The sequence below is a fragment of the Heterocephalus glaber genome, unplaced genomic scaffold, assembly GCF_053883595.1.
Source record: "Heterocephalus glaber isolate CG9 unplaced genomic scaffold, H.glaber_assembly_v1.0 deba00001504, whole genome shotgun sequence".
NCBI classification, from domain to species: Eukaryota; Metazoa; Chordata; class Mammalia; order Rodentia; family Bathyergidae; genus Heterocephalus; species Heterocephalus glaber.
Genome location: NW_028258324.1, coordinates 46,792,600 through 46,818,842, shown reverse-complemented (window position 1 = coordinate 46,818,842; position 26,243 = coordinate 46,792,600). Strand labels below are relative to the sequence as shown.

The 26,243-nt window shown below is 35.8% G+C and overlaps 2 protein-coding genes across 23 annotated transcripts in view; one reads left to right on the top strand and one right to left on the bottom strand.

Annotated features, from left to right (window-relative positions):
* Positions 1-16,812, top strand: part of Phc3 (polyhomeotic homolog 3) — a 114,258-nt gene extending 97,446 nt beyond the window's left edge. For all 11 annotated transcript variants that reach the window (XR_002393038.2, XM_021254030.2, XM_021254033.2 and 8 more), the window contains one exon: positions 7,763-16,812. Coding sequence is in view for 10 of the 11 variants with exons in the window: in XM_021254030.2 (XP_021109689.1) it covers positions 7,763-7,917 (155 nt within the window). In the remaining variant the exon portion in view is untranslated. The remainder of the gene's footprint in view (positions 1-7,762) is intronic.
* Gpr160 (G protein-coupled receptor 160) overlaps positions 14,117-26,243 on the bottom strand; it is a 38,834-nt gene continuing 26,707 nt past the window's right edge. For 4 of the 12 annotated variants that reach the window (XM_087186505.1, XM_021254048.2, XM_087186507.1 and 1 more), the window contains 3 exons: positions 24,144-24,257; positions 22,841-22,985; positions 14,117-20,650 (listed from right to left, as the gene is read on the bottom strand). In XM_087186505.1, the coding sequence (XP_087042631.1) occupies positions 19,568-20,581 (1,014 nt within the window). In that variant the 5' untranslated portion in view covers positions 20,582-20,650; positions 22,841-22,985; positions 24,144-24,257 and the 3' untranslated portion in view covers positions 14,117-19,567. Of the gene's footprint in view, positions 20,651-21,006; positions 21,245-22,840; positions 22,986-24,143; positions 24,258-26,017; positions 26,139-26,243 lie in introns of all 12 variants that reach the window. The other 8 variants (XM_087186508.1, XM_021254060.2, XM_021254065.2 and 5 more) reach the window with 7 other exon arrangements.

Genomic DNA, 26,243 nt, shown 5'->3' with positions numbered 1-26,243 from the left:
TTATTCTTTAAACTTTTTTTAAAGTGAAATAAGAGAGTGTGTGTGTGCGTGTATGTATATATATATATATATATATATTTTTTTTTTTTTTTTTTTTTTTTTTACATTTTTTAAAGTTAATCGACACCATATAGAATATGGTAAGATTCTGATTTCTTTTTAAAAATGAAGCTAGTTCTTTTATTTTTATTTATTTATTTATTTTGGTACTGGGGATCAAACTCAAATCCTTGTGCTTGCGAGGCAGGCGGCGGAACCACTGAGTTAAATCCCTGGCCTCTGAAGCTGGTTCTTTTAAAAGAAGCTACAGTTTTTTTTTTTTTGGTACCGCAGATCGAACTTAGGACCTTACACTTGCAAGGCAGGCAGTGGAATCACTGAGCTAAATCCCCAGCCCAAAGCCTACATTCTTTTAATTCTTTTCATTAAATATCTGGAGCACTTCTGAAAGTTTATTTTTCAAGTAGATAGCTAAAATTCAGTCAGTCTCATACTGAGAATAACCTTATTTATGTTTTCCTGTTCTGTTCTCATTTTGATACTCTTTTCATCCAGTTAAGTCTCTTTTTTCTTTGAAGCAATAAAAATCTTTAGGTTATAAAGACTTTCTCCAGAGAGCTGGCAATTAAAGCTATACCTTTCTCATGACGAGATCCATATTGGTTATGTGTGTTAGACAGTATATTTCTTTTAAATCAGCAAATCTTACTCATTTTGTGATCTTTGGAATACGGAAAATGAGATTTTAAAATTTGTTCCATTTGGTTTTATAAATACATCATTTCTCTTGATTCAAGCTTTCTAGAAGAATAAATCCCATTTGAATTATCTACCAAACTTAAAAATTAAGGTAGTTATTAGCTATTATTGTTATCTTTCTGTGAAAGTGATCAAAATTTCATAAGGAAACTTAGAGCTAATGTGCTATGTAAGAAAATATATTTAGAAATACTAGTTTAGGGCCAGGGATTTAGCTCAGTGGTTTTGCCGCCTGCTGCGCAAGCGCAAGGACCCAAGTTCGATCCCTGGTACCAAAAAAAAAAAGAAATACTAGTTTAAAAAAACTGCCCCCAATTTTAACTCATACAGAACTCTCTGAAATTTTGTTATTTTATCAGTATGCTTCTATAAATGTTAAATTTAAAAATCAAGATATATATGGTCACTTTTAAAGAAAGATGGAATTGTTTAAAGGAGGTACAGTATCCTTTTTATGTGTGTGGTACTCAGGATTGAACCTAGGGCCTTTGCACTGAGCTACATTTCCAACCCCCATCCACTCTTTATTTTGGAGACAGGGCCTAAAATGCCTAGGCTGGGCTTGAATTTGTGATCCTCCTACCTCAGCCTAGGAGGTGTACCACTATACCCAAGGAAGGAAGGTATACTTTGTTTACATGAAGATATTTAAGCATATGCCTAAGAAAACTAAGATCGAAGTTAATTGTCAACCATGTGGGTTAAGAATCTGCTTTAGACTTGATATGTTAGAGGATGGTGAGTCGTTAGTGGTTATGGTTTACTATTTAATGAAACAATACTTGGTTTTAAACGAGTATAGCTATATTGAGAATTAACATTGGAATCTATACTGATCACCAGGTTCTGGACTTCAGTTCTGTCATCTTAAGTAGTCTGTCTTAAAGTGGGGCATTACATCAGTTTGTCTCATTTCTCATTTGCTGAAATATTTTTCCTTTAAAAGGAGAGTTGGTTTATATCCTGAGGAAATTATTTGACCAAATAATTAACAAGCAATAGATACTGTTGATTGTTCTATTTCTTCGTGTGAAGTTTTTCTAGGACTAATTTTCCCCAGCATTTATTTGCTCTGTGGCTTCTTTTGGCTGCTTTATTAGAACAAAGGCTAACTCCTTTGTCTCATTCTTACTTCCTTTGAGTTAAAAAAAAACAAACAAAGAAATTCAGTTTATATTGCCATGTAGAGCTTTCAATGATACAAATAGCCTGCTACAGCCTGCATGCCATAGGTTCACCACCACTGACAGTTTTGTTGCAAGTTGTTTAGAGAACGTTATATAACATTAAAAGCAGACTGCTTTAGGGCTGGGGATTTAGCTCAGTGGTTTCGCTGCCTGCTGCGCAAGTGCAAAGACCTGAGTTCAATCCCGGGGACCAAAAAAAAAAAAAAGCAGACTCCTTTAGACTTCTTAACACAAACCCACAAGGCAAGAAGAGCATGGAGTGACATATTTCAAGCCCTAAAGGAAAACAACCTCCAACCCAGATTGATGTACTCTGGAAAACTATCTTTCCAAATTGATGGAGAAATAAGATACTTTCAAGACAAAGAACACCTTAGGAACTTCAAGAATACCAAACTAGTACTCCAAAAGATTTTAAACAATATCCTGGGAAAAGACAATGAGGATCACAACCCCAGGAAGCCCAGCAGAATGGATCCATCAGGCAGGACAAGAAATTAAATGCAAAGAGGGAGAATCCAACAAAAAGTAAAAGTCATGATAAGGATAAGTCAATACATATCAGTTATAAACATCAATGTTAATGGTCTCAGTTCACCAATCAAAAGAAATAAAGACTGGCAGAATGGGTCAAGAAGCAAGATCCAACAGTATGCTCCATATAAGAAACAAACTTAATTCAAAAAGAAATTCATAGACTGAAAGATAAAGGGTGGGAAACAATACTCTGTGTGACAGGAACCCAAAAAAAAGCAAGGGTAGCTATCCTCTTTGCAGATCAAAGTGGATTTCAAACCCACACTGATTAAGAGAGACAAAGAAGGACATGACATCCTTGTGAAGGGAACAATCCAAGAGGAAGAGATGACAATCATAAATATCTATGCACCAAACACTAGTGTACCCAACTATATAAAATAAATACTAAAGGACATGAAAAATCATATAAGCACTAATACAATTGTAGTGGGGGACCTTAATACCCCACTGTCACAAACAGATCAACTAGACAAAAAAAATAACGAAATATTAGAACTCAATGAAACTCTTGAACAAATGAACTTAACAGATGTTTACAGAGTGTTCCACCCCACCAAATCAGAATACACATTCTTTTCAGCTGCACACGGGTCATTCTCTAAAAGAGACCACATACTTGCTCATAGAATATATTTAAGTAAGTGCAAAGGAATTGAAGTTATCACCTGTATATTATTGGACCATACTGGAATGAAATTGGAGATCAACAGCAAAAGAAACTGCAAGAATTTCATAAACACATGGAAGCTGCACAACACACTTTTGAATAACCAGTGGGTCACAGAGGAATTTAAAGATGAAATCAGACAGTTCCTACAATTACATGACAATGCCAGTACAACGTATTGGAATCTATGAAAGCAGCCTTATGAGGGAAATCCATAGCAGTGAGTGGTTCCACTGCCTGCCTCACAAGTGCAAGGACCCTAGTTCGATCCCCAGTACCAAAATAAATAAATAATAATAATAATTAGTTCGGGCCAGGGATTTGGTTCAGTGGTTCCGCCACCTGCCTTGCAAGCACAAAGTCCCGAGTTTGATCCTCAGTACCAAATAAAAAGAAACTCATAGCAGTGAATACGCACACTAAGAAAACAGAACAAGCTCAGTTATACAAGCTGAACCTCAAGCTTCTAGAAAAAGAAGAGCAGGACAAACCCAAGGGAGGAAATTATAAAGATCAGGGCAGAAATCGATGCAGTGGAGACTTAAGAGAACAATACAAAAAGAAATCAATGAAGCCAAGAGTTAGTTCTTCAAAAGAATAAATAAAATTGACAAACCTTTAGTCAACCTTATCAGAAAAAGGAAAGAAAAGGCCCAAAACCATGCAATTAGGAATGAAAAGGGTGAAATTACAACCGACCCAGCAGAAATCTAGAGGATCAAGACCTACTTTGAGAACCTATTTGCCAATAAGATGGAAAATACTGAAGAAATGGACAGATTCCAAGATATGTGTGAATTACCAGAGTTGAACATGAAGACCTTAAAATTGTAAACGACCCAATATTAATGAAATTGAAAATGTAGTTAAAAACTTACCAACTAAGAAAAGCCCTGGTCCTGATGGCTTCACTGCTGAATTCTGCAAAACATTTAGAGAGGAACTACTGCCACTACTTTTTAAACTCTTCAAAGAAATTGAAAGGGAAGCAATACTCCTGAATTCATTCCTGGAAGCAAGCATCACCTTGATCCCCAAAGCAGAGAAAGACCCAACCGAAAAAGAGAACTATAGGCCAATCTCACCAGTGAACATAAATGCAAAAATCCTTACTAAGATACTGGCAAATAGAATGCAGAAGAGCATCAAGAAGATCATATACCTTGACCGAGTGGGATTCATCCCAGGGATGCAGGGATGGTTCAACATATGCAAATCAATCAGTGTAATACACTATATCAATAGAGCCAAGGACAAAAACCATATGATCATCTCAATAGATGCAGAAAAAGCATTTGACAGAATCCAACACGCGTTTATGGTAAAAACCCTACAAAAAATCGGAATAGACAGTCTCAACCTCAATCTGATAAAAGCCCTCTATGAAAAACCAACAGCCAATATCATACTAAATGGTCAAAAACTGAAATCTTTCACACTAAAATCAGGAACAAGACAAGGGTGTCCACTATCACCACTCTTGTTCAATATAGGAATCAGGTGGCTGCCTGTCTGCAGTGGTGTGATTCGGTGTCTTCCGCATGACTCAGGACCTCCGTAGGGCGTGCACAGACCTGCCTGTCTGCAGCGGGCTGATTCGGCGTGTGTTCCGTACGACTGGGGACCTCGGCAGGGTGTGGGCAGACCTGCCTGTCTGCAGCGGGGTGATTCGGCGTCTTCCGCGTGACTCCAGTCCTCACTTTTGACAGGAGCCAATACTACTCTTTCTTGATACAGTGAACTGCCTTTTGCAAAAGTTTTTTTGTATTTATTGACCTCTAAATCCACAGATTTAATTTCTATATAGGCAGTGCTCGCTTCGGCAGAACATATACTAATTTCTATGTAGGCATATAAAGTAGGGATCATTTCTAAATGTACAAATGTTTGCTAGTTTTTGTAATACTAGTTTATAGAGACTTGTGTGCTCTACAGTATTGAGTTGCAAGTGATCTTTTCACCAGCCTTACTGAATCAGTTTTTATGCAGGGCATGTTTATTTTGTGTTTAGCTGGAGAAGTAACTGGATACTTGCAAAGTTCAGCTGGTACCTGTGCACAAAGTTCAGCACCTATACTGATAGCAGCACCACGCTTGGTACTGGTGAGTTTAAGCCAGCCGAGCTGACTGGTTGCTTCAGTGGTGTATATTTTGTACATGTTGTTGGGCTCCAGCCATTTTACAGAAGTAGATGCTGATGTCAGAAACTCAGCTTAGTATACTTTGAGCACTGTTTAACATTTAAAAATTTTCTCCAGTGAAAGCATATTTGGTTCTGCCCCCCATAGTTAGCTTAGAAAAGATGTGATCTAAAATTCTGAAGATATTGCATTCCTATTTAATCATGCTGTTTCCCAAAACATTTTTTTGTTCATTATCTTGTGAATACATTTACTGTCCCCTATAAGAAGACATCTCAAGAGGAATTTCACAACGAAAGAAAAAGAGCACATTATGTTTTCCTTGTGAAGAACTCCTTATTTCTATTCCCAAATGTAGCTCTTGTGGCCCTCATTAGTTCTCATTGCTCCTATTTTCTGAATCTTAATAAGTCCTGTCCTCGGGCCGGGATTTAGCTCAGTGGTTTCGCCGCCTGCTGCGCAAGCGCACGGACCGGAGTTTAATCCCCAGTACCAAAAAAACAAACAAAACCTAGTAAGTCCTGTCCTGTCCTGTCTTTCTCTGCTTTCCTTTTCTGTGTTCTTGTAAGTAAGACTGAAGAGAAGAACATTAGTTGTTCCATAAAAAGAAGGATGAAATCACAACCAGATGCAAGATTAGTCAGTTTTGTCTGCCCAGTTTTACTGAGAGCTACCTCTGGGGAAAGCAAAGGGACTTTTCTATGGTGAGTAGTATCATTTCATCTGTATAGTCTCTTTTATATGGTACATGGACAAAACCACAAGTTTTTTAAGTTTATGGAAATGTCAATTTTTAAAAGTCTGAGAAATTATTAAAATAGAGGGAATAGTAGAGATACAACTAAGAGAAGATATTGGAAAAGAACCAAGAGAATAGGTGGCTATACAGCTGAACACAGGAAAAACTGTATTAGTCTTATAAATAGTGCTTCTGTAGATTATATTTTTGTTCATTGTTCATCATTTATTTACACGTCTAGTCTTCACTTAATCTTAAATGTGTTCTGCAATAATGGTTTGTGTTTGGTACTAGGGTTGTAAGAGACACATCATTTTTTCAAACCCAAAGATTTGCAATGGAAGCAGATAATCATTCTAGCAAAACTGTGATATTCAAAGATGTAATACTGTCTTTTTCTTTGTGTTTTCCCTTAGAATGCTGAGTTTAATAAAACAGATTTTTAGATGTTTGCATTCTCTCCTATCTTGGCTCAAGTCATTACCTAATCTACTGGTTTCTTTACTTTTAGTGGAGAAGTTATAGAGTACCCTGGATGTGCAAAAATTTTAGTAGACAGTAGAAACAGGTTTGGATAGGTACTCTTACCTTCTAAAGCACCCATTTTATTTTATTTATTTATTTTTGGTACTGGGGATTGAACTTGGGACTTTGTCCTTGCGAAGCAGGGCCAGTGCCACTGAGCTAATTCCCTGGCCCTAAAGCACCCATTGAAGACAGAAGGCTAAGATATTATTTGGCTGGAGATTATCCTGCAAGCTAGTAATTTCAGTGAAAATTTGTTTTCTTATAAAAAAAATGAACAAGCGCAAGGACCCAAGTTCAATCCCCGGTACCAAAAAAAAAAAAATGAAGATGAGTCCAGTGATAGACTTGCATTTGAAATTATAAATTGAGCAGTGTAATACATTTTAGCAGCCCTGTACTTATACTGCAATTTTTTGTTGTTTTTTGAGGCAGGGTCTTACTGTATATATATAGTTAAAGCTGGCCTTGAAGTTGTGGTGATCCTCTTACCTCAGCCTCCTAAGTGCTGGGATTACAGGTGTGTGTCACTACACCTGGCTTGATACTGCAATCTTGAGTGAACAATAAAAATATTTTAGAAGTGGCTGGCAGTAAAGGTCATAAAATACAAATGATAATGAAAGTGGTACTCTGATACTTGAGAAAATATGCCAGCTTGTTATTTATGTGGCAGAGCACTATATTTTATTTCTCTGTACCTACGTATGGAGGACATATTACCCAAAAATAAATTCATTAACTATAATTGGTTAATGCAAATCTGCATTTGTGGGATGCTTTGAGGTGACACCATAGTCCTTTCTGTGAGGGAAATGTTATATATAGATAGATTGCTGTATGTTTTTACTTACTATTTCTACAATATTTTTTTTTTTTGGTACCGGGGATCGAACTTGGGTCCTTGCACTTGCGCAGGAGGCGGCGAAACCACTGAGCTAAACCCCCGGCCCTCTACAGTATTTTTTTAGAGCAAGAATTCCAAGTAAATTGCTTGAGCTTAATTTCAAATTAATTCTTATTTTCAGAATGTGAACAAATACTCTTTTTCCGAGGGTGAACAATGGAATACTATAAGTAAATTTCGTTAATCAGCTTGTATTTCACATTCTCAGATCCAGTGAGAGCATAAATGTGACTTTTAGAAGTAATGTCTAATTCTTGCGTGTTTAATTCTAACTTCCTTCTTCTGATCAAATTCCAGGCTGCCAGGATATTGCAGATGAGTTCAGAGCACAAGAGATTGATGGACAGGCCCTTCTCTTGCTAAAAGAAGACCATCTCATGAGTGCAATGAATATTAAGTTAGGTCCAGCTCTAAAGATCTGTGCACGCATCAACTCTCTGAAGGAGTCTTAACAGGCACATGGGCCTTTGATAAAACACCAGTTTTATTCTTCTTAAACAGACTTGTAAGGTAAAGGCCTAATTTGGCCTAAAATACTACATTTATTATGATGGATGGCCAAGCACATTGAGATCTCTGCATCAAATGCTGACATTTCTTCTACAGATGTAATCATTGTACATTTTCATAATTAGTCAACATTGGTGAAATTAATTTTATAGGTTACATGCAACATTGAAAGACTTGTTATAGAGGGCCATGGTATTTTTCAAAGAAACATGTTATACTAGATAATTTTTTTAGAAGTGATTTTATCATAATATAAAGAATCCTTTTAAATGTAATTTGATGATTTACATTTTTTTAATTTAGTTTTCTTATACTTCTTTGTACCCTATTAATTTTCTACAAATTGTCATAAAGATACTGAATAATTTAGGAGTCCAATAATGGAATCATACATAATGAAACATCAGTTTGAATTTTAAAAATCGTATCTTTCAGACAAATACTTTGTCTCTAAGAAAATATTGTATACTAGCATGAATAATACTGATCTAGAGATCAAGAGTTGGTTTCTGTTTCAGACTTAAAGCAGAGTTCTTAATGGAAGACAGTTTTGCTCTCCAGAAGACATTTAGAAATATTTTGGTTGTCACAGCTTGAGGTTGCTCTTGCTATCTAGTAGGAGGAAGCCAGAGACATTCTTAAATAACCCACAATGTACAGGACAGCCCTCCATTATAAGGAATTGTCTGATCCAAAATGCCAACAGTGCCAAGGTTGAAAAACCCTGATGAGGAAGGAGTGATAAATGTTGCTCTTTTTCACCCAAAGGGAGTTTTAAAAGATGGGGCATAATAAGGAATACATATACAATGGTAGTATTATTTAGATAGTATTAATGTTCTGAAGTATTTTTCCAAATTTATTATGTACACACAAAGGAGGGAAAACATAAAATTGGCTTAAAAATAAAGACTAGCTTATAAATAATTTGACCCTCAGATACTACTGATTCATATTATCTTGCTTATCTCTGTGCTCCTTTGCACTGAAGAAGGCATAATACAATTACACTGATAATTCATTACATCTTTTTCTGGCCAGAAAACTTTGCAGTGGATGCGTGATTGATCTTTGGATATTTTTTTCTAATATTGAATATGCTGAGTCTAGCTAGCATGCACATTCCTTTTTCCTTTACTAAATCTTTGCATGCTTCCTGCAAAGCACTTACCGAGTGATTTCTCTTGGATAATCATATCTAATTTTTAAAAATTTTTATTTCACTGAACAGTTTTCTGTAGAGTTGGGACACTAAAACAAAATCATGGGAGTATGAGAGCTTTACAGTTCTGGACATCAAAAGTTTTTAAGGGCCTGGAGATTTAGCTCAGCTCAGTGGTTCCACTGCCTGTCTCGCAAGCGCAAGGACCCAAGTTCGATCCCTGGTACCAAAAAAAAAAAAGCTTTTAAGAAGATTATGAAGGTTTTGTTTTAATCATTTCTTGTATCTTTACGATTGAAATATTTTAATAATTGAAGGGACACACACTGATATTTGGCCACAGGAACTAAGTAAGTGAAGACAAAACGAGTCCATGAGTTTTAGTCATTTTTCACTGTTCTTTTCTAAAAGATTTTGTTGAGCTAGTACAAAATTAAAGATGTCACTGGGCCGGGGATTTAGCTCAGTGGTTCCGCTGCCTGCCTCGCAAGCACAAGGTCCCGAGTTCGATATCCGGTACCAAAAAAAAAGAAAAGATGTCACTAAAGACATCACAGATATTTATCTTTCAGCTTTGTGTACATTAGAAAATGTTGATTATTTTTATACAAAAATACAGCGGGTAATTTTTTTAATCTTTAGATGCCTCTTGTTTGAATGTATGCTTTGTGGGATTCTTTGTGTAGTAACGTTTTTAAAATGATGTTTATTGATAGTCATGTGTAGGATTAGAATGTGTAATGTAATATAAGGCTCATGTTCCAGACCCACAATAGCTTGTAGTCTATGTTATATATTTCTTTGTATCACATTTTTAATTACTGGATTAAAGTTTCAAGGAAAGGTAGTACTCTATAATCAGTTTTCATTCATTAGTAGTTAATCATGATGGAATTGCCATATGCTTTTCCTCTCACCTTGCAATTTCAGAATATATAGGCTAAGCAGTTGTAAGAGATTACCCACTAGATGTGAAGGAAGGAGGCACAGAGGAAAATCTCCCTTGAAATGAAAACTTTATTGTAGGTAAAACTGATTATTCAGGGATAGCCTCCCCTAGCAATAATGATTCTCTCTCTTTACTGTTTTATCTATAGCCTTTAAGGTGTTAACTTTGAATTATGTTCTAAGTTTTCTTTTTATCAGCTTCCTGTACTAATATCAGTTTTTCTGTACTTAAGCCCCTGTGCCAAGCACTGTGTTAAGTATTTAGAAGATGATCATAAGAAGGATTTCTACTGGAGAACACCTTGAACTCCTAAATCTTAAAACTCGTCCGATCTTCTGTTGTCCCCACTCATAACATACTTAGAAAATACACTTGGTTTCACATCATTTCTTTTGAGGAAGTGGTTCATTTACCATCTACTGATAGTTCTAACATTGATGCACCTATATCTGTCTAGATGATGTAATTACCTTAATTTCAAAGCTTCAGTTACATGTAATGGAACACTGGCTGTCCACCTCTGAGCTTTGAACCATTTCAATGTGATATAGGTAGGGAGAGTGCTACTATTTCATTTCCTTCCATTTTACTGTTTTAGGACTTTGGGGGAAAAAAGAATGACAAGCAGATAGGAAACATGGGAGGTTTTCCTATTTCTGCTACCTATATATTTGCATTTCCTCACTTTAAACTGTTGCACTCTTTTCCCATTGGGGAGAAAACCACAATTTTTATTTGCTTTAAGCTTTGTATTCCTAGGAAAGTAAATAAGCTGTGAGAACTGGTTTGTAAAAGTATTTTTGTATGACATTACTGTTTATCAACCCTTGCATAGTCATGTGTAAGACACAGCTAAGGCAGCTCTAATATAATCAGTTTAGCATGGGACAGACTGTCCCCAAACCTGTCATCTTTCTAGTGGCATATAACTCTTTGAAATTTGTTGTGGAATCCTCTAAACAGAATTTTTTTTTAAGTCTCCATTGAAGGGCCATCACTGAGGAACAGAGAAGGTAGAACATGAGGAAAGAAATGTTAGTGCTTGACTTGAGAATGGGAATGAGGCAGACAAGGAGACCTGCAACTTGTTTAGCTCACTTCAGCACTGAAAAACTTTCTGCACTTTTGATTTTAATATTCACATTTTACCTATCTTAAAATAGAAATGATTTTTTTTTTAGGTTATCCCACTGTTTATTTTTGCTTTCTGGTGTATTGAAATACTCATGACTTTTTTTTTTTTTGTACCAGGGATTGAACTCAGGACTTTGTGCCTGCAAGGCAGGCATGGTGCCATTGAGCTAAATCCCCAGCAACACTCATTAACTTGTATGAAACAAGTATTGTGACCATGGTTTGAAGAATTTTTTTTTTTTTTTTGGTACCGGGAATCGAACTTGGGTCCTTGGTCTTGCGCAGTAGGCGGCGAAACCACTGAGCTAAATCCCCGGCCCTGGTTTGAATAATTTTTGACATTCTATCTTCATATATTAAGTATAGAATTGCAAATCAGACATCTATTCAGAATACAACCCGTGGACTGAAATTTGTCATAGTGCCCCCTCTCTCACTGGCTTGTTCAATTACATTTTTTTTTTTTTTTGGTACCGGGGATCAAACTTGGGTCCTTGCGCTTGCGAGGCAAGCGGCAGAACCACTGAGCTAAATCCTGGGCCTCAGTTACATATTTTAAAGTCCAGTGTTTACATTTGCAGGATTTTGGTACCACCATGCCACAGGTATATTAGGGATGCAATAGAGTCACATAGTCTTAGGCTGTGTTTTCATGTGTTTAAACAATCTTGGAAAGAATAAACTATTATAGATACATGTTAATGAACCTGACCTTAGAGCTCTGTCCAGTAGATAAATCTCTGACTTGGAAACACTGCTAAAATGTTTTAGATATATTTTCAACCAGAATAGCCTGGTTCTAATTTGAAGACGCTCATTCTTGATGAATGACAGAAACACATGCTGCGCACTGGCACTGTGTTAGCTAATGGCATTAAAGGGTCCCACCTCACTTCCTCCTATAAAGTTGCTTTCAGCTCCCAGAGCTGCATGAATGAAAACTTTTCTTTGGGAGACTTTTATCTGAAAAATCCTGGAGATTTTGTAATGAGGCTAATTTTAAGGAGGGAAGCAGCCTTGGCACCTTTTCTAAAATGGTGTCTAGCAGTCACGTTTCAGTGAAATCTTTGGGTAGTAGAAACTGGCCCAGCTATGTACATGTTTGCTCAGTCTGTTTCTGGTGTACCATGTATGTAACTAGCTCTGTCCTTTAGAAGGATTTCTGGGAGGGAAAGTGGGAATTGGAGGAGACATATAGGAAGACAAAAAGTATTCCAGACCCAAGATGATAGCACAATTAAGTGAAATCATGTAGTATAGATATGACTTTCATCAGCAGTTCAAAATAATTGTAATTGTTGGGTTCCCATTATGGTAATGCACAAGTTTAGGGTCTTTTGTCTGTTTGGTGGTGCTGGGGATTGAGCGCAGGATCTCTCAACCCCTAAATTATGTTCCCAACTCCTATAATTTGTCAAGATTTACCTGAATAAAATTTGTTTAAAATTTGGTAATTACTTTGCCAATTAACCCTGACCTTAGGAACACAGATATTAATAGTACCAGTGACACATAAGTTAGTGATTTTTTAATTTTTGAAGATGACAGCTATTACAATTGGAGAATAATTTGTCAAAAATTCAAAGGCTCTTATGTCCAAAATTATAGAGAATAGTTTCTATTTTCAGGTCCCACATTTGAACCAACTATTATAAAGAAAGATTAGGTTGTGTCTCAGTTTGAGGATTGGGTGACTAAGAGCTATAGGGTTTCTCTTTACTAGTCCCAATTTCAGAAAACACAAACATACCTCTATTTCTTAGGTGCAAAGCAGTATGGATCATACCATGAATGATGTAACCTACATTCATTAATACTGGTATTTTGTAAATCTAGAGTATTCAATTTCATCTCAAAGACTGTGATTCAATTTAGATAAGCACAAATACAGTATTAGGAAGTCAATATACCATCTTACTAAAACTTAAACCTGTGAAGCTGTACATCTTTAAAAAACTGGGGAGCATACCTTTTGTTAGAAATTCGTATAATGTATCACTGTATGATTTCCTTCATAACAGCAATACAAGCCATTTTTTCAAAAGTTTATTACATTACTGTTTTTGGAAAAAGTTTCCAAAGTTTTGCACTTTTTAGCACATATTTAACTTTAGAATCACACCATGACAAAGCTGTTTTGTAAGGCACTGATGTAATTACCATCACATTCCAGAGGAAACCATCTGGCGAGTCCATGCCCTCCCTTCTGTGTCTTCAAGGCAGCTTCCCTGTGCAGGGCCTTTGTTGTGGTTGTCTTTAAAATATTCACTTTGAGTTTTTTAAAAAATGAGTAAATAATCTCTGTCAGTTGTACCAGGTAGTCTCATTGAATTAACATGATGAGTGAAGACACATCACACTGGGCTGGAGACTGGATCTTCACCTCATTTCGTTGGTTAATTAGTTGTGTGACACCTTGGGCGATTATGTAATCTTCTGAACATACAGTATTGTGCCTGCACTACTCAAAATGTGCATTTTGGCTTAAAGCATCTTGGTCTCTCCCAGTTCTGCAGTTGTGATGCTAGGCCACATAATGGAGTTTTTTAAAAGCTGCATCTACTCTTCTCTTTTGCTTTTTAATGGTTTTATACTTAAGAGCTTTTGCTAAAAAATTATTAAGCATCCATTTCCTGGGTCACTTTATAGTATTTATTCTCTTAAGGATTGAGGTAGAAAATTCACACAGATAAGCAAATGATAACCTTTTTCTAAATGCTACCTGTTGGTTAACCATGGAACACATGAACATGAGTATTGTTATAGTTAGATATCCATTTAACAAATAATTTGAATGCTCATATCATGTGTGGTATATATGATTAAGAAACTAACAAGTAAAGTCATCCCAAACAAAATTCATTTTAGCTTAAACATAATACTATGTACAGACTAATTTGGAACTGAGAAGGAATGTTTTATTGCATTAGGTAAAGAATTAGACCAGATGACAGTCAAAGGGTCTGAATCACACCCTAATTCCTGTAACACATTTCATATACTACACATCAATAGACCATATTCTTGATAGATTACAAAATTAAGATCACTTAACATTAATAACTTACATTTTGAAACTCTTGAGAGAGCCAATATTTCATAGCATTATTTTGACCCTTGAGTATGTTTCAGCGTTGTTGATATGCAGGGTGTGTGACAGGACAAAAAAAGTTGACATTGATTTATTGTACATTTTTAACTGCAAAAGCTTTAACCATTATTGGCAGTGTAGCAGTTTTTAGAATGTATACTGCCAAAGCGAGCATAAGTGTAGGCAATTTTTGAAAACTGAAAAATCTCAAAGGAAATCACTAGAACAGGCCTTTTGTGTGATTACACAAAAATTTTATATTTTAAGATCACCACCTTTTAAAGCTATGTAAGAATCAATTATAGTACGTATTGCATAATACAAGGGTGCCCTTTAAAATGCAGAACTGTTAAAACCATTGCTTGAATTCACAAGTATTCAGAGAGTAAACATTGAAAGGGAGAATCAGTTATTAATGGGGTAAAATTCCTTTGTCACTCTAGGATTCAAAACCACATTGTAATTTCTAGCTTTAAATATTAATATCGGTTGATACTAACATTCATGAAAATATATTTAAAAACTTTTACATTCATAGTTGCAGTTGAAGCAGGAAAATATCCAAATAAGTGGGATTAGAATCTAGACTCTTTCAAACCAATTGAAACAGGAACACTGACATCTAAATTGCCAGACAACCTAGGTTTTATAAATTGTTCTGTGGTACTGGTTAAAAATTATTTTTAATGTTTTAATTAAGTTATACTTGTTTTTTCACATATTTTATTCAAATTATGCTGTTAAAATATCTATTGCATATTATGCTGTTAAAATATCTATTGCATATTTTTTGTATATGTGTTCTTAAATTTTGAAGTCAGTTGAGTACAAAGGTGGTAATTTTGGACATATAATTTCCAGGTTGTTTGACTAGATTCCTAGTCGCTTCATTTAAATGATTTGTCTTGTTTTTTCCATAAGAGGAAAAAGAGTGAGTTCCAAAACCTATCCTCAAGGTAAGGATTATGCCTGTAGTGAAGATTGGCTATTGTGGACAGCAGTGTACAGGGACAGATATTGACAGTAGTGAATTGCGGCATGATAAAAAATTAGTGAATTTTTTCTTTTAAATTTGTTAAAGACACATTGCCATTAATCCCCCTCAGAATACTCCTCACTTCAAACATACTTATCCCATCATTCTTGCCACTTTCTGAAGCAGTTTGGAAGTCCTGTCATGAGTGTTTTTAGTTGCATTGTTATGGCTGCCTCTGACTCAATTAAAAATGTTTACTTCTCATGTTCATTTTGACTTTGGGAAACAGCCATTAAGTTGCATGATGCCAAATCTGGTGAATGAGGACATACCACAATGTTTTTACCAGCCTGACACTGTTGGATAGCACTCAGTGGCATCATTCACCTTATTTTTAATAACACCTCATAAGACACAAAAGAGAACTTCCTAAACTGCTTCAGAAAGTAGCAAGAATGCTGGGGTAAGTGGGTTTGAAGCAAAGGGGAGTAGTTTGAGGGGGATTAATGGCAAGGATATTTACTATAATAAATATTTCAAAATTTAAATATTCACCATATATTTCAATCACACCTTGTATTTAAGCCTTAAATTAGAAATTTTCTTTTTGCTTTAAAAACTTCTGTAGTTGTTAACAAAGGCAAATTGTTGTGGTAAGCTTTTTCAAATTTTTGATGATTCAAGCACATCAATTTTTTTCATTCTTCCTTTTGTTTCCTCCCATTGTTCTAAAATAGAACTTTCAATCCCAGCATTTGAGAGGCTGAGGCGGGAGGATCACCATGCGTTCAAGGCCAGCTTCAGCTACATAGTGAGTTCAAGGCTAGTCTAAATTACATGGTGAGATCTTGACTGTCAACCAATAAATAAATAAGAAAGACTTTCATATTATTAAACCTCAAAAAATGATCCACCCAGGATGAACAAAGAATCACCAAGGGAAAGAACTTTATCTTTACAGGAACCAAAATGTTGAGATTATATAGAGTGTATTCTTTACATTGGCTATTGTATTAGAGTCCTCCTTACAGGAAATGAAATAGTTTTTGCACTCTTAGAATTAGAATTCCTAGACTAGTCTCTGTGGCTAAAGTTTTTAAATGTATAGCCTGAAAATGAAGTTAATTTTGCATTATAAGAGCACACCATGATTTATGTAAAAAGTGTTCATTTGGTGTATTTTTTTAAAAAAGAGAAAGCACTTTCATATTAACAAATAGCATGGTTATGAATTTTAGATTTTCCTATTCGTTGTGTCTATTCAGTGAAGTAAAACTGAGCATTCAAATGTTTGTTGATGGCAACATTAATTGAAAGCACCTTATGCTCTGCTGCTTAAACTTGCTTGTAATTGCACCTTTGTTACCTGCACATTTTCACACAGAATATTGTTGTAACATTGCTTCACATGGGTCTGGATGGAAGACGAGTGGGCCTACAGGATCATTTATTTATATTGTTTATATACAATAATATATTGTAGACTAGATGTAAGTTCTTTACAAATAAAAGCCTCTTCCATTTGGCTGGTCTGTTGAATTTTTTTTCCTTTTAGGTTTATGAGATGCGCAGAAATTTAAGTAAACAAAAAGCTTAATGAGGGATTTGAAAGTTATAAATTATCCTGACTTAAAATCCACAAAGTGTTAAAGTTGCTACTAATCAAGTTCACTATATTTTAAAATATTCCATTTTCACAGTATGGCCAGTTGGAAGATAAGGCATTCAGAGTAAAGAGTGAAATAAAGGGGGCCAGGTGTAGACCTTCAAAAGGTTTAAACACACCCTGTTGTTCAGTTGACTACAGGTTTACTTCTACTGAACTTTGGACACAGCTGTTTGCTTATTTTATAAAGCAGTGTGATTTCTATTCCTATTTTCTCTGTTTTTTAGTATGTTACTATGCAGTATAGTGGATGCCTCTCTCCCTTGGAGTGTCTTCTTTTATCAGAACCTGCTGTGGCCACCATTTGTCACACTGGTCATTTCCTGGGACTTTGTATCTAAAGCTAAGAGGTGCTGTGAACTGGAATAAAAATGCTGGGCCCTGGGCAGCCAGAAGGCCCACCACGTGGGCAAACAAAAGCTGACATCCTCGAGGTTTTTCTAGAACTCTGTTTTACCACATTGTGTCAGCACTTACCTGAAGTGCTTAATACCATAAATTTTCAGATCTCAAGTTTTCCAGAGTTGAGTATCTGCATAAACTTTACCAACTGAGGACCTCCTATCCAAAAACCTCCAAAATTCAAAACTTTTTAGTGTCAACATTTTAAAAATTTCAAGGGCCTGGGATTTAACTCAGTGGTTCCACCGCCTGCCTCTCAAGCACAAGGACCCGAGTTCGATCTCCGGTACCAAAAAAAAAATTTTTTTTTAATTTCAGATTTCAGAGCATTTTTGATTAGAGATGCTGCTCAACCTACACTTACAACTCAAAGAATTCTTAATTACCCAGCAACATTTTTTGATTTGTCCTAGGTGGCTAGTGCTAACTAAAGAGACTGTGTGCACAAGCAAATGGTTTTCTTCTCTATGGGATCACAAATCCTTAAAATGTTCATGGGGGTTGTGCATTTTTAGGTGAAAAATAGGAAACATTTTTCACATTTGACTGAAACAAACTGTTCTTTCAAAAAACAATGAATGGGATTAATGAAGAGTAGTGTATCACAGTGGTAGAGCATGAACTCTGGAGCCAGACTTCTGAGTTTGAATCTCACCCTTTCTCAACCCTCAGTGACTAGCTATGTAGACTTTTAGTGAGTTTCTTAACTTTGAAGCTTTAATTTCTTTATCTGTAAGAGGAAGGTGATAATAGTATACATGAGAGTTATAAGGATTAAATCAGTAACTATATAAAATACATACAACAGTGCCTACAAATACCTTCCCATGTCTTTGCTATTCTTTGTGCTCCATAGCACTTGCTTTACGACATTTACAAAATAATGGAAATTAATTTATTTGTGGATCATGAACTCAATTTTTGTGGGTCACAAATGACATTATGAATATATCTATATATAACGTGTAGGGACAGGTTATGACATATACACACATAAATAAGCATAACATCATAGTGTAAAAACATTTTACTATAAAGATAAAAGGCACCAGAGATGGGAATGGTGGCACACACCTGTAGTCCCAGCTACTTGGGAAGCTAAGTCAGATCACAAGTTCCAGCCCAACCAAGGCTCAACCAAACCAAGTGAGACCCTGTCTCAAAAAATAAAAAAGGGGCTAGGGATGCAGCTCAGTGTGAAGGCCCTGGGTTCAATCCCCAAAACAAAAACAAAACACCATTTTGAAAGTGCTAGTTTTAGATTTAAACAATATATTTTAGTATCTGTTAAGTGGTGACTAGATCAAAATATCTACATAGCTTGATTCATAAAATGATCAGATCATTCTGCCACTCATTGTTTTACTCCAGTGGTTCTTAACTTGGCCAGTTATGCTCACCCACCAGGTGAGGTTTGATAATGTGTGGAGACATTTTGACTGTCATTGCTGGGGAAGGAGGTGCTACTAGCATCGAGACAAAAGGCAGGGATGTTGGATGTCGCTAGTCACCCTACAGTGCACAGAGCAGCCCCCCACAACAAATAATTAACCAGCCCCTAATCTCAGTCTCACAGCTGAGAAACTGTTTTGCTTTTACAGTGTGATAAAGTACTAGTATGGTTGTGATTTGATAAGCAATTATGTGACATGAAACTAAAAATAAATCCAGTATGTCATGGAAAGATAACCTACTCACTACTCCCATTTCCACAGGGTGAGCAAATGAAACTCTCTTCTTCCACAAATATTTTCATATTTTAGAAAATCAGCTAAATTTTAAATGAGCTAATCTTCCTCTTAAAGTTTATACCACACCATTTTAAGAAAATGGTTTTTATTTTTAAATATGATTAAAATGTTTAAATTCATATTTTAAAGTTGGTGAAATCTCAGATTTATATAACATTTTGTATCCAGTTTTTTTGGGCAACAAAAAACATCAAATGTTGACTTATTTCACTTTTGTATTAATAACAAATTTATTTATACGGTAGTCCTGAATAGGCATAAGAACTTCTTGCTTTTAAAAGAAAACATTTAATAAACGATATCATAAGCCCAAAAGTATGCTGGAAAAGTATAAATGGTTAGAGGGGAAAAAGAGCTTCAATTTTTAATGCTACTTTTTGGTATGTCCTGAGTCACCATTCTTTCCTGTTTCTAAGATCATGATTTTATTGTAATGGGTTTAGTTTTAAGATGGTAACATATTAACAAATTATTATTGATATCGGCTTTTCAATCTGTCCAAAATTATGCATTGTAAGTGGAATGAAGCAGCATTTCCAGTTGACAAATGGATCTATGGGTAATGAGGTATTTTTTAAATAAAGCTTGTGACAATTAAACCAACAAATGGTGGCAATGAGAAAACTATTGACAAAGTACAACCAGGGAATGTTCAACTCAATATATGCAGGAATCTGTACTTTAAGTAAAAGAATGAATACCTGAAGCAGTACAAATGGTAACCAGGTACCAAGAAAACAGACAATGAGCTTGGGCAAGAGTGTTCTTTTAGAGTTTACAGTGTAACTAGGGAGGGATGAGGAAGGAAAATACAAGATAGGCTCATTCATATAGGAAGTTATTTGAATAGCCTGTACCAAGGTAATAACTTCTAACCAAGAGGTTATAAAAGCCATAAATAAAATTATCATCATGGAAAGTGACAGGCAGTAACTCTGAATGCTGACATAGACAGGACATTGGTAAGAAATACTCTGCGCCTTCAGGCTTTGGTAGGTAACTGGTTCTCCCAAAACATAAGCAAGGACTGAAATCCAAATCAAAATTACTGCAAAGAAATAAAACGCCTTCTGACATTTAGATGATAGCTTGGTGAGTTTAGAGAAATTCAGGCAATAATCTATACAAGATACTAATAAGACTGGATAATGCAAAAAGCCATAAGTAAAGGAAATAATTTGCGCAAAGAGACAGATATGGTATTTAGTAAACCTAATACCTAAAAGTACAAAATCCCTGAAATAGGATATAATGGAAATGCTTACCAAAAATAAAAAATCAACAAATGCTAATGAAACACAAAAACATTCCATAAAATTTTGATAGCTGTTTTTTCTTCTCGTTCCTAGTGTGAGGATATTTAGTAATATTTTCCCAAGTACGATCAAGAACAACAGAAAAGTAGCATCTAGAGGCTGATTCGTTTGATGTAACTGGTTCTGAAAAGAGCATCTGTCTGAAGAAAAAGATGTCATATTTTTACATTTCAAGAAGACTTGCTGGAAAATACATGATAAAACACTGCTTCACTTTATTTTCCGTTCCTGCAAAAAAATGAAAAAATCTGATGTTATCTTGATGCCACCTGTTTTACAAAGCATGCACCTCTATTGTCAAAATCTATTTCAGTCATTTCTCACAAATTATATAAATAAAAATTGTATTTCTCATATAGAACATCAAGAATTAATGTATTAAGTACAGAACTCTTAGATTTTTAAACCAAAATGTTATATATGTGACTAATTCCTATGTTAAGTATAAATTTTAACATCTTGAAGAAATATTAATCTACTAAAACCACAACACATGCCTAGAATAATGTCCCATAGTAATACTAAAAACAATCACTGATAGTTTTCAACCCAGTTCCACTTTGACTTTCAACAGTATTACCTACTTTTTGTCTTTTTCCCAGTGAAATTTAGAGGCTATCCTTATGGGTCCTTTAACACATCAGTTTTCAAATTTTTTTAGGTGCACAATCATCATCAAAATGAAATCTTTGAGCCAGATGTGGTGGTGAATGCCTGTAATCCCAGCTCTTGGAAGGCTGAGGCAGGAAGATCGCCAAGAGTTCAAGGCCAGCCTAGGCTATATAGTGAGTTCAAGGCCAGCCTGAACTACATAGTGAGAGCCTGTTTTAAAAAAAAAGGATGAAATCTTTCAAGCTCAGAAATGGAAAATAGGGCCAGGGATTTAGCTCAATGGCACCATGCCTGCCTTGCAAGGACAACGTCCAGGGTTCAATCCCCGTTATCACAAAAAAATAAATAAATAAAAGGAAAATAGATGATTCAGCTGAAAATAACAGAAAAAGGATAAGGATTTACCTTCTGGGTATGATCTTTCAGGTATGGCACCTGAGGGAGACTACAGAGAAAGAAGAAAGACAGCACCTGAAGGAGGGGGTAGGTAAAGGCAAAGGAGCAGGAATTGAGGCTTGAATAATAAAAGCATTTGAAAACAGGGAAAAGGGATTTTGAAAGGAGAGAGGAAGAAGTCAGGAAAAGATGGACAGAGATTCAAGAAATTTTATCCTTTAAAAAAAAAAAAACGGTGTACTCAATGGTATTCCTGTAATACTATTCAATCAGTATAAATCCCCCCCAAAAAACAAAACCTCATAACAAACCTAACCACAAATGTTAACAATTGGAGATGGGTTAAATGAAATACATGGTACATCATTATGATATACTATTATGTAGCTATTAAAAATGTTTCTCAAGATAGGAAGACAGTTTTCTACGGCAAACTGTACTTTTAAAATACTAATTAAAAAAATTTTTTTTTTGGTATTGGGGATCGAACTTAGGACTTTGCGCCTGCAAGTCAGGCAGGCGGTGCACCACTGAGCTAAATCCCCAGGCCAATACTTCTTAAATTTAATCCTTGTGAATTTTTTATATGTTAAAAAATGTCAGCTGGTGATGGTACTCCACACCTGTAAATCCAAGATGCTTTGGAGGCTGAGGCAGGAGGACCACGAGTTTAAGGCCAGCCTGGACAACTTAGTGAGATGCTGTGTCAAAATGAAAAGGGAGGGGATGTAAAGCTGTTGACTAGTATGAGTGAGGCCCTGGCTGTGATGTCTAGTACCAGAAAAAAAATCGATAAATTTGCACAATATGTTAAGTGAAATGTAGGTTATAAAATAAGAACCAAGATGCATTATGTAAAGGTACAATTCCCAATGAGAAATGTAATTGTGTTGTATACCTACAATGTACCAATGAAAGAATTTAATAATAAAAAAAAATACAAAGGAAAAAAAAATTATACATGGTAAAATTATACTTGGAGGTTTTTCTGCATTTACTATATTTTACAGAAATAAGGAAATACTGCATTTGAAAAGTAAAAATAAATGAATTTTCCTAAAAGTGTGTCACTGATGATTACATAACAGCAAAGGGATAGTGAAGAGAGTGAAAGTAAAGGAATCAGTGAGAGAAGGCTATCAGATTGTTGACAGTGTGGATCCTTATTCTCAAGGGACTATATCCATTCTGTCACAGGGCCAGGGATTTAGCTCTGGTTCTGAGTTCGATCCCCGGTACCAAAAAAAAAAATTCTTGCTCCATTCTGTCATAAATTCAGGAAGGCATTTAGATAATCTGTTTATATACATCTATGTGTAAAGTTATAAAACATGGTATTTCCATAAATATAGATATAAAAGAACCAGTCAAGTATCTTCTTACATTCAAGTTTTTTTTTTCTATACTCACACATACTATAGTTTAACTTGACCTTATCTGAAAAAGTTCCATCACAGGTTTGTGGTACAAGGACACAGAGGCATAGCTGCCAATCTGACGACTGCCAAGTGGTGTGTTGCTTGGAGGAGGCCTAGATGGAATGACCAGATGAGTCCTGTTTGGGCCAAGAAAACAACAGGCTTAGTTTTAAACAAGCTAGTGCTGGTTTAAAGGGGGGGGGGTGGTCATATTTATAAAAACTCAGTTCTTTTAAGTGTATCTAGGATAAAAGAAGTAAAAAAGGATGACCTGTATCAGATGATTTTATGCTTTACATCTTCTAAGCAAAATGAAATGAGTAAGGCTAATTAGACTAACCAGGGGATGATCCCCAAATTTCCATGTCATCCTTGCCTCACATGTGGCATGAACTGGAAGGCCAGAAAAGCTGATTAGTGTCCTGTGGGGGCTTAGAAAGGTCCACAGAGAAGGAAGAGAATCAGCTACAGTCACCAAGGCACTAACCAAGAACCTCTTCAGAAAAGGACTGAATCAAAAGCTTGAAATGCAAGATGTAAGAGAATCATAAAACTTCAAGAAAAAACCCAGGTAAGACAGGCAACTGGTGGCAATTAAAAGGAAGTAGACTGGAAATTTTACAACGGATCCTGAATACCACAATCTTGAAAACCAATCAAAACTTTCTTAGATGAGATTAATTTTATGTATGTACTCTACTCTCAAAAAACATTCAAATTACAGTATTGCAAATTCCAATATTTTGTTCTTTAAACTGGCTCCTAGGTGAAGAGAAAAATCCTCTGATAAGCTATCTGTTCTCAATTTTCCTTGAAAAATGGTCAGAGTAACTAAGAGGATTTAGACATTTATAAAATGTGGTCTTGTTCCTGTATGATTTCTAACTACTTCAGAATCAACTCCTATGACTCACAGGCAACCTAAAAAGTTAATGTAGAAGTCTTTTTCAAGGAATCTGTATTATCCAGGCTTTGCTTTGTGATCTGGCCCAGTTTGAAAGTGTAAGAGGAGCCTGAGCAGCCACAATTTGTTTTCACGGACATAGCCTCTGTTTTCCACTTATAACCCAATTAATTCCTTTTTTAAAAAGCAGTACTGGGGATTGAACTCAAGGAATGCTGAGCTACATCCCCAGCCCTTTTAAAATTTTGAGACAGGGTCTGGCTAAGTTACCCTAGGCTGGCCATGAACTTATGATGCTCTTGCCTCAACTTCCTGAGTGGCTGAGATTATAGGCATGTGCTACCACACCCAGCTATAACCCAACTAATTATTAACAATATATCATACTTACTCTCCAGAGTCTTCCTAACCAGTGATCCTATTTTATTTTGATTTTGCTGCCTTTAATTATGTCACTGTTGGTTCCTTGCGTTTCATTTTGCTATGCCAAAATGCTATGTAAGCTCTGTGTGAAAGACAGAAAACAAAAACAACCATCATTAATAGTCATCTTAGTAAGTGAAGTCCATGCAGTGTTACTGTTTCCAGATCTCTGCTGAGAACTGTAACCTTCTATGGGATTAAAGCCAGTAACTCACTGCTTACATTCTTAATTTCCAGCAAAAGGAAGGCAGAGGATATTTAGATTCAGAGTCCATCAAAGACTGAGCAATGGGTATATAAAATATGAAATCTGTTTAAAGAAATCCTGCTTTACATTGCAGGTTTTACTGCCAGGGTTGAGTGTCTAAACTAGTGGTTTTCAAACTGTTTGGTTTCAAGATCCTTTGACACTTGTCATATGCTAAATAATGTTTTTAAAGAAAAATTACTGTATTTTTCTAATCAAAACATTTTAGTGAAGAGGCCTTGTTTCACATTTTCCAAATTGCCTTAGTGTCTGGCTTAATAGCAGATAGCTAAATTTTCATCTACATTTAAACAGGATATCCCATGCATCATGTAGCTTCTGGAAAGTTCCTCTGCACATTCATGAGAGCTGGGCGGTAAAAAGGGTAACTTCAGATACTTTATAACCAAAACTAGAAAACTGTTGTGCAATCTCATGTGCAGTCTTAGAAAAGTTTGATGAAACCATGTGGACTAAACATGATGGGAAGATGAACATGGCTCACAATAATATTCTGGCCTGTTGTATAGAAAATGGAATTAGTGCTACACCTGTTTTTGTAAGCGTGATGAATGGTAAGAGCCTGTGAAAGAAAAAATTTTTAGTGTTGTTAGGGGTTTCACATACCTTTTATTTAGTCTTTATAACAATCATGAAAAATATATGTTCTCTGTCCTCATGAGCAAACAGCCTTGGAGTTAATAAGCACACTTCCCTAGGTAAGCTTTGGAGTTGAGTTCAACCTCAGGTCTGATTTCAAAGCTCATGTGCTCCAGTAAGCCACAATTATGGCTCAACTCACAAGTGGAAATACAAAAAGGGACCCAATTTACACACTTAAAAGAACTTTCTAAAAAAGCACCATCTCAAATTAGATTGATTGTGTTTATTACTGACATAGGAAACCATGATGAACTATCCATATGGATAATTTTATTCCTCTAAAAGGTAAATATAAACTCTTTAAAATGTGATTGTTTGATATGTATTCAAATTCAGTGAAAAATAAGATACCACTCAACTCTGATAAGGGATAGATATTCTATATTCATTATTCATATAGTATAATTAGATTCGATATATAAAAAGGACTAGGGATGTAACTTAGTGGTACAGCACCCCTGGATTCTATCCCCCTTAGCCCTCCCCCCTATTTACAACATACCTGGAGTTACAGAAGTATGTAGAGTGAAAATTACCCATCTTGTCCACTGCTGTCTAGTCGAGGTTTCTTTCATAGATACAACTACTGAAACCAGTTGACTTGTCTATCTTTCTAGAGATTTTCTAAAGCAAGCTTTTAAAAAATTGAAATTTCCATGTTGTCATGGAAGTTAACATGGGATTCTTGATTTGCCCTCTCCCTAGTATTACTTACATACAGAAAATCTCATAAAGGAGTTGCAAAGGTAGAACACAACAGACAGCCAATGATCTGACAGACAAGTGTCATTTCCAGCAATCCAAACCTAAGATTGTCCATACGGAAGGTCAATGCAGCTGGGCAGAAGTCAGCAAGTAGAGGTTATCTCAAAGTAGGGGAATAGGTGATTTTTACTTTTCTCTTAATGTAGTATTACAGCACTTATGCATACCTGCTATTTTCTGCATCTTGGTCCATGGAGGATTTTGGTTCCCAGATCCTTACAGTTTAGGTGGGCCCATGTGACCAAAGTATGTAAGCAAAGACAAGCCACCTCTCAGTATTCTCTTTCTCTGCCAGAGGGAATAAAGAGAGCACACATTCCAGATGGCACAGCTCAAGCTGGTGGAGCCTGTCAACTTGAGCGACTGTGTGGAGCAAAGGCCCTGAAGGTTCAC